The sequence below is a fragment of the Neovison vison genome, chromosome 7, assembly GCF_020171115.1.
Source record: "Neovison vison isolate M4711 chromosome 7, ASM_NN_V1, whole genome shotgun sequence".
NCBI lineage: Eukaryota > Metazoa > Chordata > Mammalia > Carnivora > Mustelidae > Neogale > Neogale vison.
In genome coordinates, this window is record NC_058097.1 from 26,758,104 (window position 1) to 26,777,966 (window position 19,863).

Below are 19,863 nucleotides of genomic sequence, written 5' to 3' on the forward strand. Positions count from 1 at the left end.
TCCTGGGATTGAGGCCCACATCGGGTGCTCTGCTCGGCAGGGAGCCTGCTTCCCTTTTACTCTCTCTGGCCTGCCTCTCTGCCTACTTGTGATCTCTGTCAAATAAATAAATAAAATCTTAAAAAAACACCAAAAAACTAGCTTGGCTGTGATGTGTTATTTTGAAATTTTTGGCGGGGAACGGGGCGCCTGGGTGGCTCAGTGGGTTAAAGCCTCTGCTTTCGGCTCGGGTGGTGATCCCGGGGTCCTGGGATTGGGCCCTGCATTGGGCTCTCTGCTCCGTGGGGAGCCTGCTTCCTCCTCTCTCTCTCCCTGCCTGCCTCTCTGCCTACTTGTGATCTGTCAAATAAATACAATCTTTAAAAAAATAAAATAAAATAAAATAATTTTTTAAAATGAAGTATGATTAACATACAGCGTTATTAGTTTCAGATGTATAACATAATGATTCAGCAATTCTGTGCATTACTCAGGGTTCTCTATAAGTGTAGTTACCAAACATTATTATAATCTTATTAACTATAATCTGTTTTGTGCTGTATTATAATTATTTTTAACTCCACTGGGTTTGGTTTGCTAATGTTTTATATAGGTTGTTTCATCTGTGTTCATAAGTGAGACTTGGTCTCTTCCCTCCCCCCTCTACTTTTTCTGATTTTGATATGAAGATTGAAAGTAGCTTCATAGAAGGATTTAGGGAGTGTTCTGTCTTTTTCTGTTCTCTGGAGGAGTTTGTGTAAGATGGTAATGTTCTGTTTTGTGAAAATTTGGTAGAACTCCTCTATATAATCAATTTGGTCCCTGCTTTTTAAGATTTGGGATTATAGGGCTATTTAGGTTTCTTCATGTTTGTTTTTTGGAGGTTGTTTTTTTTCTTTTGAGATTATTTATTTATTTGACAGACAGAGATCACAAGTAGGAAGAGAGGCAGGCAGAGAGAGAGGAGGAAGCAGGCTCCCTGCTGAGCAGAGAGCCCGATGCGGGGCTCGATCCCAGGACCCTGCGACCATCTTCATGTTTTTTTTGAGTCAGTTTTATTTAGTTATATTTTCTGGGAGTTTGTCCATTTTGTCTTGTTTCACATGCATTCGCTAAAGTTAGTATTTTTTTTCCCGATTGCAGCTTTATCTATAATTGCTCCCTTTTTCATCCCAGATATTGATGGATTATTTTATTCATATTTTGAATAGGTTTTTTTTCTTTTTTTTTTTAAGATTTTATTTATTCATTTGACAGAGATCACAAGTAGGCAGAGAGGCAGGCAGAGAGAGAGGAGGAAGCAGGCTCCCTGCTGAGCAGAGAGCCTGATGTGGGGCTCGATCCCAGGACCCGGAGATCATGACCTGAGCCGAAGGCAGAGGCTTTAACCCACTGAGCCACCCAGGCGCCCCTTTGGCTAGTTTCTTAATTTCGCCTAACTTCTTTGGGATATTCTTTACTTCCCTCAAGTTTATTCTCTTATAATTTCTGTTACAAATGAGTGTCAGATACCTAGCTAATTAATTTTCAGCTTGTCTTTTCAATTATAGGCACCTAAAACTAATTCTTCCTCAGCTTTTATTGTACACCATTTTGTATTTCCAGCTAAGTATTTTTAAATATCCATTATAGTTTCTTCTTTGACTCCTAAATTAGAAACAGTTTTTTAAAGTTTCCAAACATATTGAGGTAACCTAACTATATATCATAGGTTCTAAGATGAACCTTCCCCCCCCACACATTTTTTTTAATATTTATTTATTTATTTATTTATTTATTTATTTGACAGAGAGAGAGATCACAAGTAGGCAGAGAGGCAGGCAGAGAGAGAGGGGAAGCAGGCTCCCTGCTGAGCAGAGAGCCTGATGCTGTGTTTGATCCCAGACCCTGAGATGATGACCTGAGCCAAAGAGAGAGGCTTACCCCACTGAGCCACCCAGGCACTCCCCCTCCCTACCCCCACATTTTAACACCTTATAGCAGTGGTGTTTTAGAGTCTGTGATACATAATACTTGTCTTTTGTTGCTGATTTCTACCTTACTTGCATTGTGGTTTATATGTACTGATTTTTAAATTGCTTTAAACTCCCTTTGTGACCCATTCCTGAGGTTAATTTTTGTGAATGTTCTAAGTGAGCTTGAGAAGAATCTGTGTTTTGCAGTTGTTCTGGTTTTCATGTAGGTAAAACCAAAGAAGCTTGTTAATTGTATTGTTTAAATCTTCTGTGTTTTTACATCTTTGTCTGCTTGCTTTCTCAGTACTTGAGTATTTTGAAATCTCTCATTATAGTGATGTTTTCTTGATTTTTCTTCAGAATTCTGTTGAATATATATTTTAAGCTCTTTAATTAGGAGCATACATGTTCAGAATTGTTATTTCTTCATAGTGAATTAAAATACGTTTGATTATAAACTAACCTACTTTATGTCTTATAATGCTTTTGCTCTTAAATTCTTTTTCCCTAAAATTATAATAGGTAGCTCAGCCTTCTTTGGGTTAGTATTTGCTTTGGTAACTCTGTTCCTCTTCTTTTGTTTTCAGTCTTTCTGGGTCTCAAGTTTTTGTTTTATTTTTGTTAAATTTTTTGGTGTGTCTTACAAATAGCTGGTTTTAAATTGAGGATGTTGATCTTTTTTAACAGGTAGGCTTGGGTTTTTTAGCTTTTTTTTATAGTTTCTGCTATCTTAATGTCATTTTACCTTAAATATATTTTTTCCTCATACTGTTTTTTATAAAAAATTATAAATTTTAAAACGTTTTGTTCATTTTCTTTCTACTAGTTTGGATTTGTGTTCTGTTTTTGGTGCCTAAACTTGCAGCTTACCAGGAATACTTCGCAAAACCTAAAGTTAAATAGCTATCTTACTTTCCTACAAAATTATACGTGGACCTTAGAACTTGGAGCTATAATCACGTCTTTCTCACATGCTACTGCTGCCCAGGACTTAGTATGGTCATGTTTAACACACAAATTAGATTGTATTTGCCAGTTTCTTTGTTCACTAACCCTTCCTCCTGTGATTACGGCCTTCTTTCTGAGATCATTTCTTCCTAGTTGAAGTGCATTCTTTTTTTTCTTATTTTGACTGCCCTCAATATTAGCAGTAATGGTGGAGCTGGAGGTATGATTATGCCTTCTCTATGCTACACAGCAGAAGTACATTCTTTCGACATTCAGTGAAGATCTTTTGGGTGACTTTCAGAATCTCTAGCATGTCACTAAGGAGAGATTTCCGTTAATCTTTAAGAACTTAACTAAATTTTTGTCTTTTGTGAACGTGTCCACATACTCCCGCAGTCCATCTGTGGTTCTAACCAAGACGAATGATAAGGACAACAAAGAATCTGAAGTTTAGGTGATGCTTGAAGATACAATGCTCCGCTCCTTGAATTGGCCAGGGGTTTAAGTTGTTTTTATAACAATAATGTAACTGGAAGGAGATTAAGAACCTGAAATGAAGACTTTTCATTTCAGACCACCCCTTTGAGGCTACCTGAGACCCATATAAATTGTTATTGGAGCTCCTGATTCCTGAAGTTTTAATCCCCAAGATTGGACATAGCTCAAATTACCATATTTTTTGTTACAGCTCAGAGAGTGGCAACAGTGTGAAAAGACTGAAATCGGACCCTGACCCAGATGACAAGAGTCAAGGTAGGTGGCAGCTTCCATTTCACTATTTATTCATAATACACATGAACCATAGTACAGGGCTGGGCTGCATTGTATCTGTGAAGGATCTAAGCAAGCTTTTTTCTACCAAGCAGGATTTACACCCACGGGTATGTTAGCTGTCCTGCTGATTAATATGTTAGAAACCAGTGGAATTGATAAATGACAATAGTGATCTCCCCCAGAAGTGCTTCCACAGACAAAGCCCTGGTCATATCACTCCTGCTTACAAAGGGTTTCTCTCAGTCTCCCCCAAATGTCAGGTTTCTTAATTTCACCTGGCTGGCTACCAGTGAAAGGTAGAATGCCTGGCTTTTGCTCATCTTGGATTGGATTGAGGCTAGAAGCCTAATACAGTCTCACAGAAGTACACTTTCATGGGTGGTTACTTGTATGCAATCAAATCTGGCACTGTATTAAGTGGCACAGAGTTGTAAGTGAAGGTGAGTGTTCCTGAAGGCTGGATCAGGGATGAGAAATTCAGGAGTGTTTTTAGTTCTGTGACCCCCTGTGGGATTGAGATGGTGTGCTAAATTCAGTGGGTCATCTCTAAAATGGGGCTTACATTTATTTCTCTCTGAAAAAATAATGGATATTTAAAAATAATGTATTGGCCAAGTAACTGCAATTTATTTATTTTTAAAGATTTTATTTATTTATTTCACAAAGAGAGATCACAAGTAGGTAGAAAAGCAGGCAGAGAGAGAGGAGGAGGCAGACTCTCTCGATCCCAGGCCCCCGGGATCATGACCTGAGCTGAAGGCAGAGGCTTTAACCCACTGAGCCACCCAGGTGCCCTGTAACTGGAATTTAAGTAAAAACTTTTTAAAATGCAAGAAAAAAAATCTTCTGACATCAGTAATGGTGAGCTGTTGCTGATAACTTTTTGCTCTTAGAATTTACTTTTTTTTTTTTTTTAAAGAGCGAGAGAGAATAGGAGAGGCAGAGGGAGAGAGAGAGAGAGACAATCTTAAGCAGGGAGCAGAGAGACAGTCTCGGTGTGGTGCCCAACTTGGGGCTTGATCTCAAACCCTGAGATCATCCCCTGAACTGAAATCAAGAGTCAGAGGCTTAACTGAGCCAGCCAGGCACCTCTAGAATTTACTTTTAAAAAGGACATTGAGGGGTGGCTTAGTGGGTTAAGCCTCTGCCTTCAGCTCAGGTCACGATGTCAGGGTCCTGGGATCGAGCCCCACATTGGGCTCTCTGCTTGGCAGAGAGCCTGCTTCTCCCTTTCTCTCTGCCTGCCTCTCTGCCTAATTGTGATCTCTCTTTCTCTCTGTCAAATAAATAAATAAAATCTTTAAAATAAAAAATAAAAAGGACATTGAGTGAAGAGTCCCCCTTCAACATTCTGTATCCTTTTCCATGCAGTTCTCTCTGAGAGGGAAACAGTGTTTCTTACGTATATATCCAGAGCTATTGTATGTATATACAAGCAATTATAAATATATTCTTTTAAAATTAAAAAATTTAAAATATTGAGGTACACCATAAAATTCATTCTTTTAAAGGATGCAATCCAGTGGTTTTTAGTATGTTCACAAGAATGTGTATTCATCATCACTATTTAATTCCAAAACATTTTCATCACCCCAAAAAGAGGCCCCATGCTTTTAACAGTTACTCCCCATTCTCCCCTCTCCCCAGCCACTGTCAACCACTCTTCTACTTTTCTTTGGATTTGTCCTTTCTGGACATTTCATGTAAATGAAATCATGTAGTGTATGGTGTTTGGAATTTAGCTTCCTTTCACTGTACAAAGGTCATCCATGTTGTAACATGTATCCATGCTTTTTACAGCTGAATAATCTTCAGTTGTATGGTATGCTGCATTTTGTTTGTCTAGTCATCAGTTCATGGGCATTTGGGTTGTTTACACTTTTTGGCTATTCTAAACGATGCTGCTATGAACGTTCATGTACAAGTTTTTGTGTGAGCAACTATTTTCAGTTCTCTTGGGCGTATACCAAGAAATGGCATTTCTAGGTCATATGGTAACTCAGTGTTTATATGGTTGACTTTCTGAGGAATTGCCAAACTGTTTTCTCAAGCAGCTGTACCATTTTTACATTCTATCAGCAATATATGAAGGTTCCAGTTTCTTTTCTTTTTTTTTTTTTTAAAGATTTTATTTATTTATTTGACAGACAGAGATCACAAGTAGGCAGAGAGGCAGGCTGAGAGAGAGAGGAGGAAGCAGGCTCCCCGCTGAGCAGAGAGCCCGATGCGGGGCTAGATCCCAGGACCCTGACATCGTGACCTGAGCTGAAGGCAGAGGCTTTAACCCACTGAGCCACCTAGGCACCCAAGGTTCCAATTTCTTTATTTACATCCTTTTTTAAAAAACAAAAACAAAAAACTGATTTATTTGAGAGCGAGCACAAGAGATAAAGGGAGAGCGCAGTGGGGGTTGGGGGCAGAGGGAGAAGGAGAAGCAGACTCCCTGCTGAGCAGGAAGCCCGATGTGGGTGGGGCTTGATCCCAGGACCCTGAGATTAGGACCCAAGCTAAAGGCAGACCCCCAAACCCTGAGACATCCAGGCGTCCCTTTACATCCTTATCAACCCGTTATTGTCTTTTTTTTAATTCTGTTCATTTTTGTGGGTATGAAGCGATATTCCATTTCCCTAATGATGATGGCATTATGTACTTATTGGTCATTTGTATATCTTCTTTGGAAAAGTATTTACTCAAATCCTGAGCCTGTTTTAAATTGGGTTACTTGTCAGGCACGTGGGTGGTTCAGTGAGTTAAGCCTCTGCCTTTGGTTCCGGTCATGATCTCAGGGTCCTGGGATCGAGCCCCACATCGGGCACTTTGCTTGGCGGGGAACCTGCTGTTTCCTCTCTCTCTGCCTCCCTCTCTACCTACTTGTGGTCTCTGTCTGTCAAATAAATAAATAAAATCTTTAAAAATAAAAATTTAAAAAATAAATTGGGTTACTTGGGTTTTTAATGTTGAGCTGTAAGAATTCTTTATGTATTCTGGATACTAGACGTTTGTCAGATAAGTGATTTACAAATACTGTCTTCCTTACTGTGAGTTGTATTTTCATTTTCTTTTTCTTTTTTCCTTTCTTTTCTTTTCTTTTTTGTATTTTCGTTTTCTTGATTGAGTCCTTTGAAACATATAATTTTCAGATTTTGAGGACGTATAAATTAGCTATTTTTCATTTAGTTTGCTTATGCTTTAGGTGTCCTGTCTAAGAAACGATTGCCTAATCCATGGTCTTGAAAAGTTACACCTGTGTTTTCTTATAAACTTACACCTGTGTTTTCTTGTAAAAGTTTTACAGTTTTAGCGCTTACATTTTGGTCTTTGATTCATTTTGCATTATTTTTTGTTTATGGTTTGAAGTAGGGATGCATTTTCATTCTGTATGTATATCCAGTTGGTCTGCACCATTTGGTGAAAAGGCTGTTTTTACCAGACTGAATTGTCATGGCATTTTTGCTGAAAATCAGTTAACTAACATGTATGGGTTTATTTCTGGACTCCTCTCTTCAATTGATATATGTGTCCTTCTTTATGCCATTACCACACAGTCTTGATCACTATAGCCTCTAGGAAGTTCTGAAATTGGGAAGTGTGAGTCCTCCAACTTTGTTCTCTTTCAAGATCGTTTTTTGTTATTTGAGGTCTCTTGCATTTCCACATGAATTTGGGGATCAACTTGTCCATTTCAATAAAAAAGGCAGTTGGGATTTTGATAGGGATTGCTTGAGTCTATAGGTCACTATGAGAATATTGCCAACATGTGGCATTTTACAATAGGCTATTACATCTTCTGAGTCTCATTTGACCTATAAGAAGTTCTTCCTTTTTTGTATTTTTTTGTTTCCTTTGGTTTTGTGAAGAAACTGGGCCTTTGTCCTGTGCAGTTTCCCATACTCTAGATTTTGCTGATCGCATCTCCACAGTGTTCCTTTGTTCCTCTTTTTCCTGTAGAATGGTAACTAGATCTAGAGCTCAATTAATTCAAGTTGGTATTTTGGCCAGAATACTTCATATGTTGGTCTGTACTTCCTGTCATCATTGTTAGTATTTTAATTAACACACTCTTCTGTTCATTGCTTAATTCACTTGTACCTTGGGGATCATTACATATCTCTACACAAAGAGCTTCATTCTTTTTATAAGACTGTATAGTATTCCATTATATGACTGCACCGTAGTATATTTATCCTTTTCTTTTTTTTTTTTTAAAGATTTGTTTATTTTAGAGAGAGCGAGAGCTTGTGTACATAAGTTGGGAAAGGGACGGAAGGAGAGAGAGAATCTCAAGCAGACTCCCCACTGAGCACAGAGCCCAGTGCAGGGATCGATCTCACAACCCTGAGATCATGACCTGAGCCGAAATCAAGAATCAGACGCTTAACAGACTGAGCCCCCCAGGAACCCCTATCCTGTTTTTTTATGATGAACATTTAGATTGTTTCCATTTTTTCTCTGGTTTGAGGTTTCATTAAATAACTTTGTACATGCATCATTCATCACATTCATGATATATTAGCGTAAGTACTTAAAAGAATTATTGGGACAGAGAAGATATACATTTGTAATTCAGATAAATATTGCAGCCCCCCCTGCAAAGAAGTTATGTCAGTTTACATTCTCATCAGCCATATGGGAGCTCCATTTCACTGGTATCTTTTCAATATATAGGAAACTTGCTAAATTGGCTGCTTAAATAGGGTTACGTGTATATTGTGTCTGTATGCACATAGGTATATAAGACTTTACAGAAATCTTGAACGTACTTCAACTGGTTAATTAGTAGCCCTGTATCTGGTGCTTATTCCCTTATAGGAACTATTCGCATCAGTCAGTAGAAAGGAAAACTTGTGTGGCTTTTTTAAACTATCTCGGGTAGACACCATGTTCCAGAGCCACCTTTCGTAATCCCTCTGTCCTCCCCCACTCCATTCTCACAGTGGCATTCTTACAGCTAGGCATGAAATACCCTCTTCTGATAGACGCTGAGGCCCCACAGGAAGAACATTCCCTGAAAGCTTGCTTGAGAGTCTTGTCCATGGCAGAAGGCTTTGTCCCTTTAGTTCTCCCAGAAGATAGCTCTGTGACACTAATGGAGATTCAGGCTTCCCCACTGGAGGCTCTGGGCTTCAGCTCCAAACAGAGCCCGTGAATGAATGCACAATTGGCCCCATTGGCTGTCAAGTCACGCGTCTGTTTGAATCCCAAAAACATTCTCTGTTAGTAATTTTCGGTGTTAATTTGGTATGACAACGTGGTCCTGCAAATGCAGAAGTTGGCAGGAAACTTCACCAAATGGGTGAGATCGGAGGGCACCATTTTGTTCTCTTTGGACAGTGTAACTATTTTTGGAATGAAATTTGTCAGAATTGCAGTCTCTTTTCTTTCTTGAAACCTAGATAATCGAGGGATTTGGTCTTTTTGCTGAAACTCTGCTGATGCCACCATGGTCCAGATCCCTTGGGTTTCGTTTCGTTTTTCTTTTTCTCTTCTCTCTTCTTTCTCTCTCTCTCTTTATTCATTTGGCGGGGTGGGGGGGTGGAGAGGGAGAGAGAGACTCTCAGGCAGTCTTATGACAGGTGTCATGACCTGAGCTGAAACCAAGAGTCAGATGCTTAACCGACTGAGCTACCCAGGCACCCCTCCTTGGTTTCATTTCTGTGGCTGGCTTCCATCCTTCCATTAGGCTACCTCTAGACTTGCACAGATACTCTGAACTTAATCTTCCTTTTGTATCTAAGCTAGAGACTAAAATTCAATTCACCCTTGAAATACTTAATAAAATGACATCTCACTTAACAGCTTCGCATAAATTACTTTTCTGGGTAACTGATTCATACCTTACAAGATAGCAGCTTTTTTAAAAAAGATTTTTTCAAAATCTTAGAGAAGGAGAGCAGAGAGGGATAATGAGAGGGAAAAGCAGACTCCCCGCTGAGCAGAGAGTCTGATCGGGGCTCAATCCCAAAACCCTGAGATCATGACCTGAGTCTAAGGCAGACGCTTAATGCTGAGCCAACCAGGTGCCCCAGGTTGTGGATTCAGTTGGTTTTATTTTGACCAAATAGTTTTTTTTTGTTTTGTTTTTTTGTTTTTTGGGTTTTTTTTTTTTTTTTAGGTTTTATTCATTTATTCATTTATTTATTTATTTGAGAGATAGTGACAGAGAGTGAGCACAAGTGGAGAGGAGAGGAAGAGGCAGGCTCCCCACTGTCTTGGGAGTCTGACTTGGGGCTTGATCCTAGGACCCTGGGGTCATCTGAGCTGACAGTGGACACTAAACTGACTGAGCCACCCAGGTGCCCCTTAACCAAATATTTTTTTTTCTTTTCTTTTCTTTTTAACTTATTTTATTTATTTAAGATTGTATTTATTTATTTGACAGAGACAGAGCGAGAGAGGGAACACAAGCAGGGATAGTGGGAGATGGAGAAGCAGGCTTCCCATTGACACAGGCCTGGATCCCAGGCCCCTGGGATCATGACCTGAGCTGAAGGCAGAGACTTAAGGACTGAGCCACCCAGGTGCCCCTTAACCAAATATTTCTAACAGAATAAAAGTGTCACTGAGTATATGAAAATAATACAATGGATGTTCAGGTAGTGAATGGTGTACAATTTGATGTTGTGTCCCAAATTTTCACCACCACCACCACCCCCAAATTTAGCTATTTGCAGTGAACTTCTGTAAAATGTCTTCAATGCATTGTAAATGCTGACTTGCTCTGTGCTAGGCCCCATGCTGTGTGCCCAAGGGACAGAGTGGTAAAGAAAGAGCCCTTGCCTTCAGGCTTACAGATAGAGAATACAGACCAGCAGGCCTTCTTATCATTAGACTTTACCTTCTTCTATAGCCTGGCTATAATACAGAGCTGCCCTTGGGCTTAGACAGATAATATGGGACTCTTCCTCCCTAATTTAAGTAGATGATGATGTTCTTTGAACTTTTGCATTTGCTTTTCTAAAAAATTATCTATATACTACCTATAGTAGTATACACACATAATAGAAAATTCAAAAGGGGCAAAAGTATGTGGAGTAAAAGTTAAGTCTCCCCTATTATCTAACCACTCAGCTGATCTCCCCGGGCAGTCACTGTTAGAGTCTTACATGTATTGTTTCCGACGTTATCATGCGTGTCTGTGGGCATTCCCTCTCCCCACAGACTGTAGCTTACACATAGCCTTGCCTCTTTCATATAGCATGGTGTCTTGGAGACCATTCCATACCAGTAGGCAGAGGCATTACTCTTCTTTATGGCAGAATCTTTTTTTTTTTTTTTTTTAAGATTTTATTCATTTATTTGACAGAGAGATCACAAGTAGGCAGAGAGGCAGGCAGAGAGAGAGGGGGAAGCAGACTCCTTGCTGAGCAGGGAGCCCAATGTGGGGCTCAATCCCGGGACCCTGAGATCATGACCTGAGCCGAAGGCAGAGGCTTAACCCACTGAGCCACCCAGGCGCCCCCTACCCCCGGTCATAATGAACCTTTTGGTTCCTGCTATTAACAGTGCTGGAGGGAATGGTGTTATATGAACATAGTTTAATTTTGAAGCCCTGCATTTCTGAGCAACACACGAAGATGCCTGTTGCCCATAACTTCTCTCCTTATAGATTGTTTATTCTCCCAAGTTCATTTTATTTATTTTTTTTAATTTTTGAAGATTTTATTTATTTATCTTGAGAGAAAGCACAAGAGTGGGGAAGGTCCAATGGAGAAACAGGGGGGAGCCCGATGTGGGGCTTGATCCTGGAACTCTGGGATCATGACCTGAGCTGAAGGCAGATGCTTCACCCACTGAGCCACCCAGGTTCCCCCATTCTCCCAAGTTTAAATGCCATTTTTTCTTTTCCTGTGAACTGTTCATGAGTTCTCTCCACTTATTTTTAAAGATTTATGTTTGTTTTAGAGCACAAGTGAGCAAAGTGGGGAGGGCCCCGGGGAGAGGGAGAGGCCTCAAGCAGAGGACTGCTGAGGGCGGGGCCCAGCGCAGGGCTCAGTCCCGTGATCCCAAGATCATGACTTGAGCCAAAATCACGAGTTAGACACTCAGTCCACCCAGGCACCCCTGTCCCCTTTTCTATTCAGTGGTTGATTGGTTGGTTGGTTGGTTGGTTTTGGAAGAATTCTTTGTATCCCAAAGAAATCTGCTTTCACGTATTTGTTGCAACTCTGCCTCTGCTTTCCTGTCGTCTCCTTACCACCATCTCTACGAGCGGTGTCAGCTGTCATTTCACTTTTCTGTGTCTCCGTGTTTCGCTGCTGCCTTTCTTCAGCAGCATCTTTTCCCCTATTAGAACTTCCTGTAAGATAAGTGAATACAGTGAGCTCCTGAACTCCGTGTATTGGCCACCAGAGATCTCTTTTTGCCTCTCAGTGGTATTTTTGTGACTTACTCCTGACTTCATATACTTTGGAACCACGTGTCCTTTTCACATTTACGTGAAGTGTTCCTTAGGGGCTTGTTAAAGCAAAAGCCTCGAAAGGTATATGCTTGTCAGCCTGAGATAGTAAAGTTTGAACTCCAACCCTTACTCCATGGTGAGCTCTGGTATTGTTTTAGTACATTATTATTATTATTTTTAAGAGGAGAGCACGCATGCGTGAGTTGGTGGGGGTTGGGTGTTGAGAGGCATAGGGAGAGAGAGGATCCTAAGCAGGCTCCATGCCCAGCTTGGAGCCTAATGTGGGGCTCGATCTCACGACCTGAGCCAAAACAAAGAATTGGATGCTGAACCGGCTGAGCCACCTAGGCATCCCAATTTTTTGAGTCAGGTTTGGTTTAACATTTTTTACTCTACCTTGGCCTAGTCCTTTGACCCCCCCTCATCAGTAAAATGGGGGAATACCTATATATCAGGTTGTTGTAGAGATTCACTGAGGCTGGAAACATGTAGAGGCAATGAGAGGGCTGGAGTAGAGTCCTTAAGTTTTCATCTCATCCTCAAGTCCCCATGTTTTCTAGATTGAGGTTTTCCATCTCTCAGGTGCTGCCAAGGTTCTGGGTTTCCCGGGGCAAGAAGAACCCTAGCTATTTGGTCACATTCTGCACGGTCTTAAAACATTCTCTGAGCATGGTGTCAGTTTTGTCAATGGTGAAAAAGGAACAGCTGTCAGACGCGGGTGCCGGTGGTGCTGACTGCATAGGGTGGTTGGGGCTTCACGGTAAAGCCTGGGGCACAGTGGCAAGTTCTCGGTCAGCTCTGGGAAAGGAGGTGAAGTCACGGCCCTTCCTCCTGTCTTGCAGAAGCCCCGTCCTGCATGTCTCTTGGCAGCACGTCCCTGAGCGCCCCTTCCATCCACTGCCCCTCTGCTGCAGTCTGCATCGGCATCCTCCCGGGCTTGGGCGCCTACTCTGGGAGCAGCGACTCCGAATCCAGCTCAGACAGCGAAGGCACGATCAACGCCACCGGCAAGATCGTCTCCTCCATCTTCCGAACCAACACCTTCCTAGAGGCCCCGTAGCTCCTGTGTCCCTCCCAAAGCTCCTGCCCGAGTAGACCGGTCGGTTTGTTCCACCTCCGGGCATCCCTTCCCTCAGAACTCCTTTGCCCACTTCCTGTGCACACCGTGACATTTTTAACCTCATCTAAAAATGTGCCAGAATCCACTGTGGCCCAACTTGTGTTTGGTTTCTCTTTCTACTCCAGTGCAGGTGTGCGGCCCTGTCTTGCTGCCTCTTCCCTTGCCGCGGTGGTGGGGCGGGGGCCGTGGCTCTGCTGAGGTTCCCCCGGAAATGCCCGGGAAGATAGCCACCCGCTGGTGTGCAAAGTGTATGGATCCTGTTGCTTTCTTGTTTTCTTTGTTTCCCTTCCTGACGGCACAGAGAAGCAAGGGCAGTTACGGGACAGACATCATTTAACCCTTCTCTTCTAGCTGAGCGCACCGTGTGGTTGTACTGCGCTGTGGAGCATTTGGGGGGGTGGGGGGAGGAAGGCCCTCTTGGAACTGACCATTTCTTGATGTTGTGTGACTAAGTAAAGATTATAAACTACATCTGCCAGGGGTGTCACTCAGCGCTCAGCACTCATTGTGGAGTTTTTCCTTATTCCTTCTCCTCCCACGCCCTCCATCCAATGCCATTTAAGACCCTAAACCTTAGAGAAACAAACATGGGCCTTACCTTATTTCATCAGGGCCAGAAAGCAGAAGCCCTGGTAGGTATGTAGACGAGATGACTTATTTCTAGCAGCTTTTGGAATTCTGAGTGCCAGCCAGTGGAACACATCTGCCTGTTCTGACTCGACTCTGTGCTCTGTCAAGGCCCCTCTCTGTTTGGAACATTTATAGTTGAGGCTCCTAACTGTGGAAGCTCTTTGTGGCCTAAAGGTGCTGCCCTGTCCTTTCCTCCCCTCTGCCCCGCCTTCCTGCACAGGGCGGTTTCACAACTGTGCACAGCCAAGACCTTGAGGCACTATTCCACCTGTCTCCTTAAGGGAGGCAGAGGCTCTCCCTCCGGGATGGAGAGAGATGAAATTAGAGGGAGGCATGGTCTTGAAAAGCAAAAACAAAAACATCTATAAGCTCCCCTGCTCCGGGAGAATGAGTCTGTACAGTTCTCTCTTCCCCTGGGTTCCTACGTCAATTGTTTCTACTTTTTTGGGTGTGAGACGGAGAGAGACACACACAGAATGTGTTGACACTGTGGTGCTGGCAGGCAGAGCAGCTACTCATTTTTAATGTGGGCAGAGAGGCCCCTGGATCTCCTCCAACCCACTGCCTCTCCCCTTCCAATGCAGTGACACTCCGGTGCCCGTTAGCAGATGGTGACTTCCCTTCACCCACAAGTGATGCCTTGTGAATCCTTCTTCCTTTTCAGGACCGTGCTAATTGTTCCTGACTCTCAGCACAGGCGCCTCGGCTCCATCCTAACAAACAAGACATTTAGGTAAAACTGTGTAGGCACCTTCTGCTTCTCTGCTCCATTGTTCCTGCGATTGAGCTGTCATCATTACAGCATGTACCCAGAGCAACCTCACGCCGTTTCAGGAGCCAGACCGAGGAGTCAGAGTCACCATCTCTATGTGGTTTGACTTTTTTTCTTTTTTAAGATTTTATTGGAGAGAGAGAGCATGAGCGGGGTGTGGGGAGGGAGAGGGAGAAGCAGGCTCTCCACTAAGCCAGGAGCCCAATGAGGGCCTCGATCCCATCACGACCTGAGCCTAAGGCAGATGTTTAACCAACTGAGCCACCCAGGCACCCCTGTGATTTGATTTTTAAGAAGCCATAACTGTACCTTGTGTCCTCTCTTGTTAGGAGAAGGGGACAAAAGGTGATAGGGATTAAAACTTGAAAGCTAATCCACCCGAGAACAAGATCTTGCTTTTCCTGTACGGGATCTTGGGTCCCAACTCCCTCCCCGTCTACTAACATAGCTAGATTGTGTTCAGAAGGTTGAGGCTCCGTAGAGGGAGATTTCTGCTCTCTGGTATCACGGGAGGCTGAGAGTCAGTGGTGATCGTCGCATCGTGTTCACTGTCCCTGTTGGTGTAGACTCCTAGGAGACCCATGTCCCATAGAACCATGACTGGCAGAGCAAGACTAGGTCTCCCTGGGAGGAAGCAGCCTTGAAAAGCAGCCAGTGTAGACGGTGTGGTTCAAACCCAAAGGATAGAAAAAATAGGGACTGCTTTAATCCATAAAGTGCAGCCCTCAGGCCTGAATAAATAAATAATTGGGGTTTTATAATTAGGAAAGAAAGGCTAAAGACAACCCGTATGGTAGGGTTTCTGTAAACCTGCTTACATTGTCCCGAATGGTAGTATTTTTTTTTTTAAATTTTATTTGATAGAGCATAAGAAGTAGGCAGAGGGAGAGGGAGAAGCAGGTTTCCACAGAGCAGAGAGCCTGGGACCCTGGGATCATGACCTGAGCCAAAGGCAGCTGCTTAACCAACTACCCAGGTGCCCCTGAGTGGTAATATTCTTACAACTCTTGAACCAGGCAAGGGAGAAAGCCTGTTTGCCAGTTCTCTCTATATTATTTAGCCTGTGTCACACCATGCCCTATCAACTACTTCTGACTTTTGGCCCTATTACCCACGTGGGTGGGGAGAAAGCATGAAATTCAGAGCATCCATTTTCCCATCTATAAAAAGCAGGGGAGCTCTGGACCTAGAGAGGTGGCTGGTGATCCGTTTCCATTTCCTTCCCTCTTCTCGGGTCCCAGTAGGAGAGAAGAGCTGGCTTCAGGTGCATCTTAGACTGGAAGTTGGTCCCTTATCTAGGGGTGACCTAGGCCAGCTCTTTGCATCCTCATTCCGTGGGTTCTTCCCTTCTGGCTACCTCCTTTCTACCCAGGACAAGCTGCTTTTGCCTCGGACTCTGACCGCCCCCCCCGGCCACCCCAACTGCTTCTGCTTCTCCCTGAGAACGAAGCCTACTTCCCCTTCCCTGGATTATACTGCGTGGTTAGGAGCTTGGAGCCAGACATTTCCTAGCTGGGTCAGTGGGGCAAGCTTCTTAACCTCTCTGGGCTTCAGTTCCATCCTTGGTGGATAGAAATGATGATACAACTTTCTGGTGAGGGAGAAAGATAGCCTGGCTTAGGGACTGGGTGCGGGATCTGGCACAGTGCTCAGTAAATGGTAGCCATCCTCAGTAGCCCTGATAGTGCTGGCCTCCCCCGTTTCTGGGAAGGGTGGCCAGAACTTCCATAGTGGGGATTTATATGACAGTCTTCCCCTCCTACTGGCACTCCTCAGTTGCAGCTAGAACACCGACATGATGAAGGGTCAGATCTGGTCGTCGGAGCTCCAACCACCAGCTTCTGCTGTACGCTTCCCTCTCAGCTAAATGTTAATTGCTTAGGCACACCCGGTTCCTTGGCTCGGGTGTCCTACTCGTGGGTATATGGCTCAGCTGTTGTCTTAAGCCCTTCCAGAAAAACAACAAGGAGAGCTCAGTGGCAGTGCACCATCATTTGGACTTGAGTGTTGTCTTGATTTTCTGGTGTGCCCAGCCTACTTACGTGAAACAGTATGGAATGTAAGTTCTGCTTGGTGGGAGGCTAGAATCTTGGCAACGTCCTTGTAGTCACAGGGTGAACACAAGCCAGTTGCACATTCATGCCTTAGTGATGCTGGCAAGGGCTGACGTTTTGCTCCCTTACCTGCTGGAGCTATGGGTGAGGAGAATGGGAGTGTTACAGCAGTGACAGGCAGAATGTGGCCCAGCCTCAGAGCTTTGTGGAGGAGAAGGGCAGCAAGACGCAGAGACAGCTCTGAGCTGTTGGCAGGGCTTCACACTGGCTGTTTCAGTAATAGGCACATCATTATGCCGTATGTGGATTTGTTTCATTCATTCATTTGATACTGAGGCCTGCTGTGTATGCCAGGCACTGTTTGGTTTTGGTTTTTGCTTTTTAAGGATTTAAGTTATTTTGGGGGGAGAGGTAGAGGGGCAGAGGGAGAAGCAGGCTCCCTGCTAACCAGGGAGCCCGACTCAGTGCTCAATCCCAGGACCCTGAGATCATGACCTATGCCAAAGACAGCCGCTTAACTGAGCCATTCCGTGCCCAGGTTTGGGACATTTGTGGACCATTTTTGTGGACTGTAGTGTCTTTCATCCTAAAAAAAAAAAAAAGTCCTGTGAAACAGCCCTTCTCTATATTTTATAGAGAAAATCGGAATTCATAGTGGTTCAGTGACTTGCATGAAGTGGCACAGTTGAGAGGACCAGAATTTTGATAACTCTTTCAGTATGGCCTTCTCTGGTTTCAGTGGAAATTTTAAAACAAATGCTAGTGTCCAGGCCTTAGCAGCAGTGATGCAAGGATGAAGGGATCTTTTCCATTTCCAAGTTCACTTTTCAGCTTGCTGTCCATGTACCAGAAACCAAGCATCAACATCACCAAGGCTGTTTGTTTTCATTGAGGTATGATTGACATTAGTTTCAGTATTTGTATGTATTGCCGAACGATCTATCCATTTTTCTTGTGATGAGGGTTTTTAAGATCTATGCTCTTAGTGGTTTTCTGATATATAATACAGTGTTGTTATTAACTGTAGTTACCATACTGTACGTTACATCCCTGGGACTTATTTTGGTTTGTTGTTTTAAGTGGTGATTTGGCCTGGTCAGGAGTCAGGTACACTGCTTTCCCCTGTGAACTTGAGCCAACTGGGAGAGGACTTATTTGATCCACTCGACCTGGGCAGAGAAGGGGGAAGAAAGAGGTGTTGGGGTCTGCTCCTGTGAAACCTGGAGGTGAGGGCCATGGCCACCACACCCGAGGTAGGGGGTCCATAAGAGTTTGAGTGTTGGGGATGGACACCAGCATAAGGCAGGAACTCAACCCATGGCCCAGTTGATGTCTGTCTGTCCAGTTTTACCAGTCTGGTAAATTCCTCCTACGGGGAGGTATAGAGGAGAGGTCTGCATGAGAAGTGGTTCCCCCAATACGCCTGTCCCCTGGGGGCTAAGGAGGAGAAAGCTGCTTCCCTTTAGAGACCTCTGGTAAATCATAGCTTGACAGATTAGGGGGTATGGCTTAGGGGTAAAGCATTTGACTGCAGAATTTGACAGATTATTCCGGGTTTGGATGGGTACAAACTTCTCTGGATGTGACATCCAGCTCACCCCAGCTGCTAAGCAGTAGGCAAATAATGCAGACTTGTGCTGTTGTTTTGACTGACACACAGTCTTACAGCTGGCCCAGGCAGGGGGTTAGGCCCGGACCGAAGAAGCCAGATGCCCTCACCCTGCAATTCTATTCCGTGTTGCCAGCTGGCTCCCTGGGCTGTTGTACTCTAATTTCCCAAAGGTCCTTGGGGAAATGGGGCTATGTGCACTCCTGCAGCCCTCTCAGAAATGAAGGTGTCCCTAAGGATAGTTCAGCTGACTTGTGGCTACAGAACCAGCAGGGCATTGGAAGCTGAGGATGAAGGTCTCCCTCACTTGCTCTCACCAGGTAGACAAGGGTTCTTGAGGCTACCAGGCATGAGGCTAGAGGTGGCATGCTGGTGGGCGCCCAGGTCTAGCAGGCCCCAGTGACAATGACTGACGTGGGACAGTGGATCAAGATAACAGACCTCCCAGATTCAGTGCAGAGAAAGGACAAATTCATTAGCAAGTCGAGCAGACTCCCTTGCAGAGTCAGAGGAAGATGCTGTGGAGTAAGTATAGGCTCTGGGATCGGGCAGATCCGGATAGAAGTTCTGGCTCCAGTTCATCTCTGCAATGGTCCCAGGCATAGGCTATGGGCTACTGGAAGAGTTCATCAAGATTATGCCTGCAGAGGTCTTAATGTGGAGCTGGAAACAGCACTTAGTAGAACCATTGTTACTGGATGCACAGAAGCCTGGGGCACAGGGACTAGTGGCTAGGCCTGAGGACCCCGGGACCACTGTAGGCTCTGCAGGGGCTCTGGTTGCTAGCGGGGGCCCAGGGCATTTTGTCTGTGCACAGTTACTTACGGAGCCTGTGCTCTGTGCCAAGTCCCATGCCGGTTTATCAGAGGGAATACTGGGCGTGTGGACCGTGTGCCCCCGCAAAGAAACGATGGCCCCACCTTGCTGGGGGAAAGAGCTTTTTAGGTTTCCTTCCCCAGATCAGTGAGCCCATCAGGTCCCAGCTGAGGAAGGCACTGACACAGGGACATTGGAAACTCCTTTATTACCCTGAGTATAACAAATAGAACACAGTCACAGTATAAAAAAACAAAGCAGGAAGTAGGTGCAGGCAATGACACAAAGTATGCACTGGGGACACACACTCCTTCAGGGTCTGCAGCTAGTTACTTGGAAAAAGCCAGTTAGGATTGTAAAAATTTTCTCTTTAATAACAATAATTCCACTAAAATTATACAAAGTACATTCAATACTTAAGGGTAGGGAGGAAGCCAGTTTGGCCCGGAAGCATCATCTGTCGGCTCCAACAAAGGAAGCCCAGCTGGGCTGGGGGAAGGAGGGGGAGTGGAAGTCCGGTTGTAAAAAATGAAAATGTGGATCGGTTAAAAACAAGGCCACCCACAAGGAAGCAGGGTGAGCGTGCACGTTCCTAGGGAGGGCGGGGGGCCCAGCCGGCATGCTGCTGCTGGGCCCGGGCTGGCGCTCAGGCAGGCTCCGAGTGCGTGGGGGGCAGGTTTTTATGCTTGAAATACTGCACGACTTGTTGGGGCAGTTCCGCCAGCACAGCTTTGGCCAAGGTCTCTTTCGCTGCCTGCAGGGCCGAGGGTGAGGTGGAGAGGGGAAAAAGGAAAGGTCAGTGGAAGAC

The 19,863-nt window shown here is 44.2% G+C and overlaps 2 protein-coding genes across 8 annotated transcripts in view; one reads left to right on the forward strand and one right to left on the reverse strand.

Moving 5' to 3' along the window:
• PSME3IP1 (proteasome activator subunit 3 interacting protein 1) overlaps window positions 1-13,645 on the forward strand; it is a 36,118-nt gene extending 22,473 nt beyond the window's left edge. For all 5 annotated transcript variants that reach the window (XM_044256084.1, XM_044256085.1, XM_044256083.1 and 2 more), the window contains 2 exons: window positions 3,571-3,635; window positions 12,897-13,645. In XM_044256084.1, coding sequence (XP_044112019.1) covers window positions 3,571-3,635; window positions 12,897-13,114 — 283 coding nt within the window. In that variant the 3' untranslated portion in view covers window positions 13,115-13,645. The remainder of the gene's footprint in view (window positions 1-3,570; window positions 3,636-12,896) is intronic.
• Window positions 13,646-19,246: 5,601 nt separating this feature from the next.
• CPNE2 (copine 2) overlaps window positions 19,247-19,863 on the reverse strand; it is a 44,838-nt gene continuing 44,221 nt past the window's right edge. For all 3 annotated transcript variants that reach the window (XM_044256090.1, XM_044256089.1, XM_044256088.1), the window contains one exon: window positions 19,247-19,809. In XM_044256090.1, coding sequence (XP_044112025.1) covers window positions 19,702-19,809 — 108 coding nt within the window. In that variant the 3' untranslated portion in view covers window positions 19,247-19,701. The remainder of the gene's footprint in view (window positions 19,810-19,863) is intronic.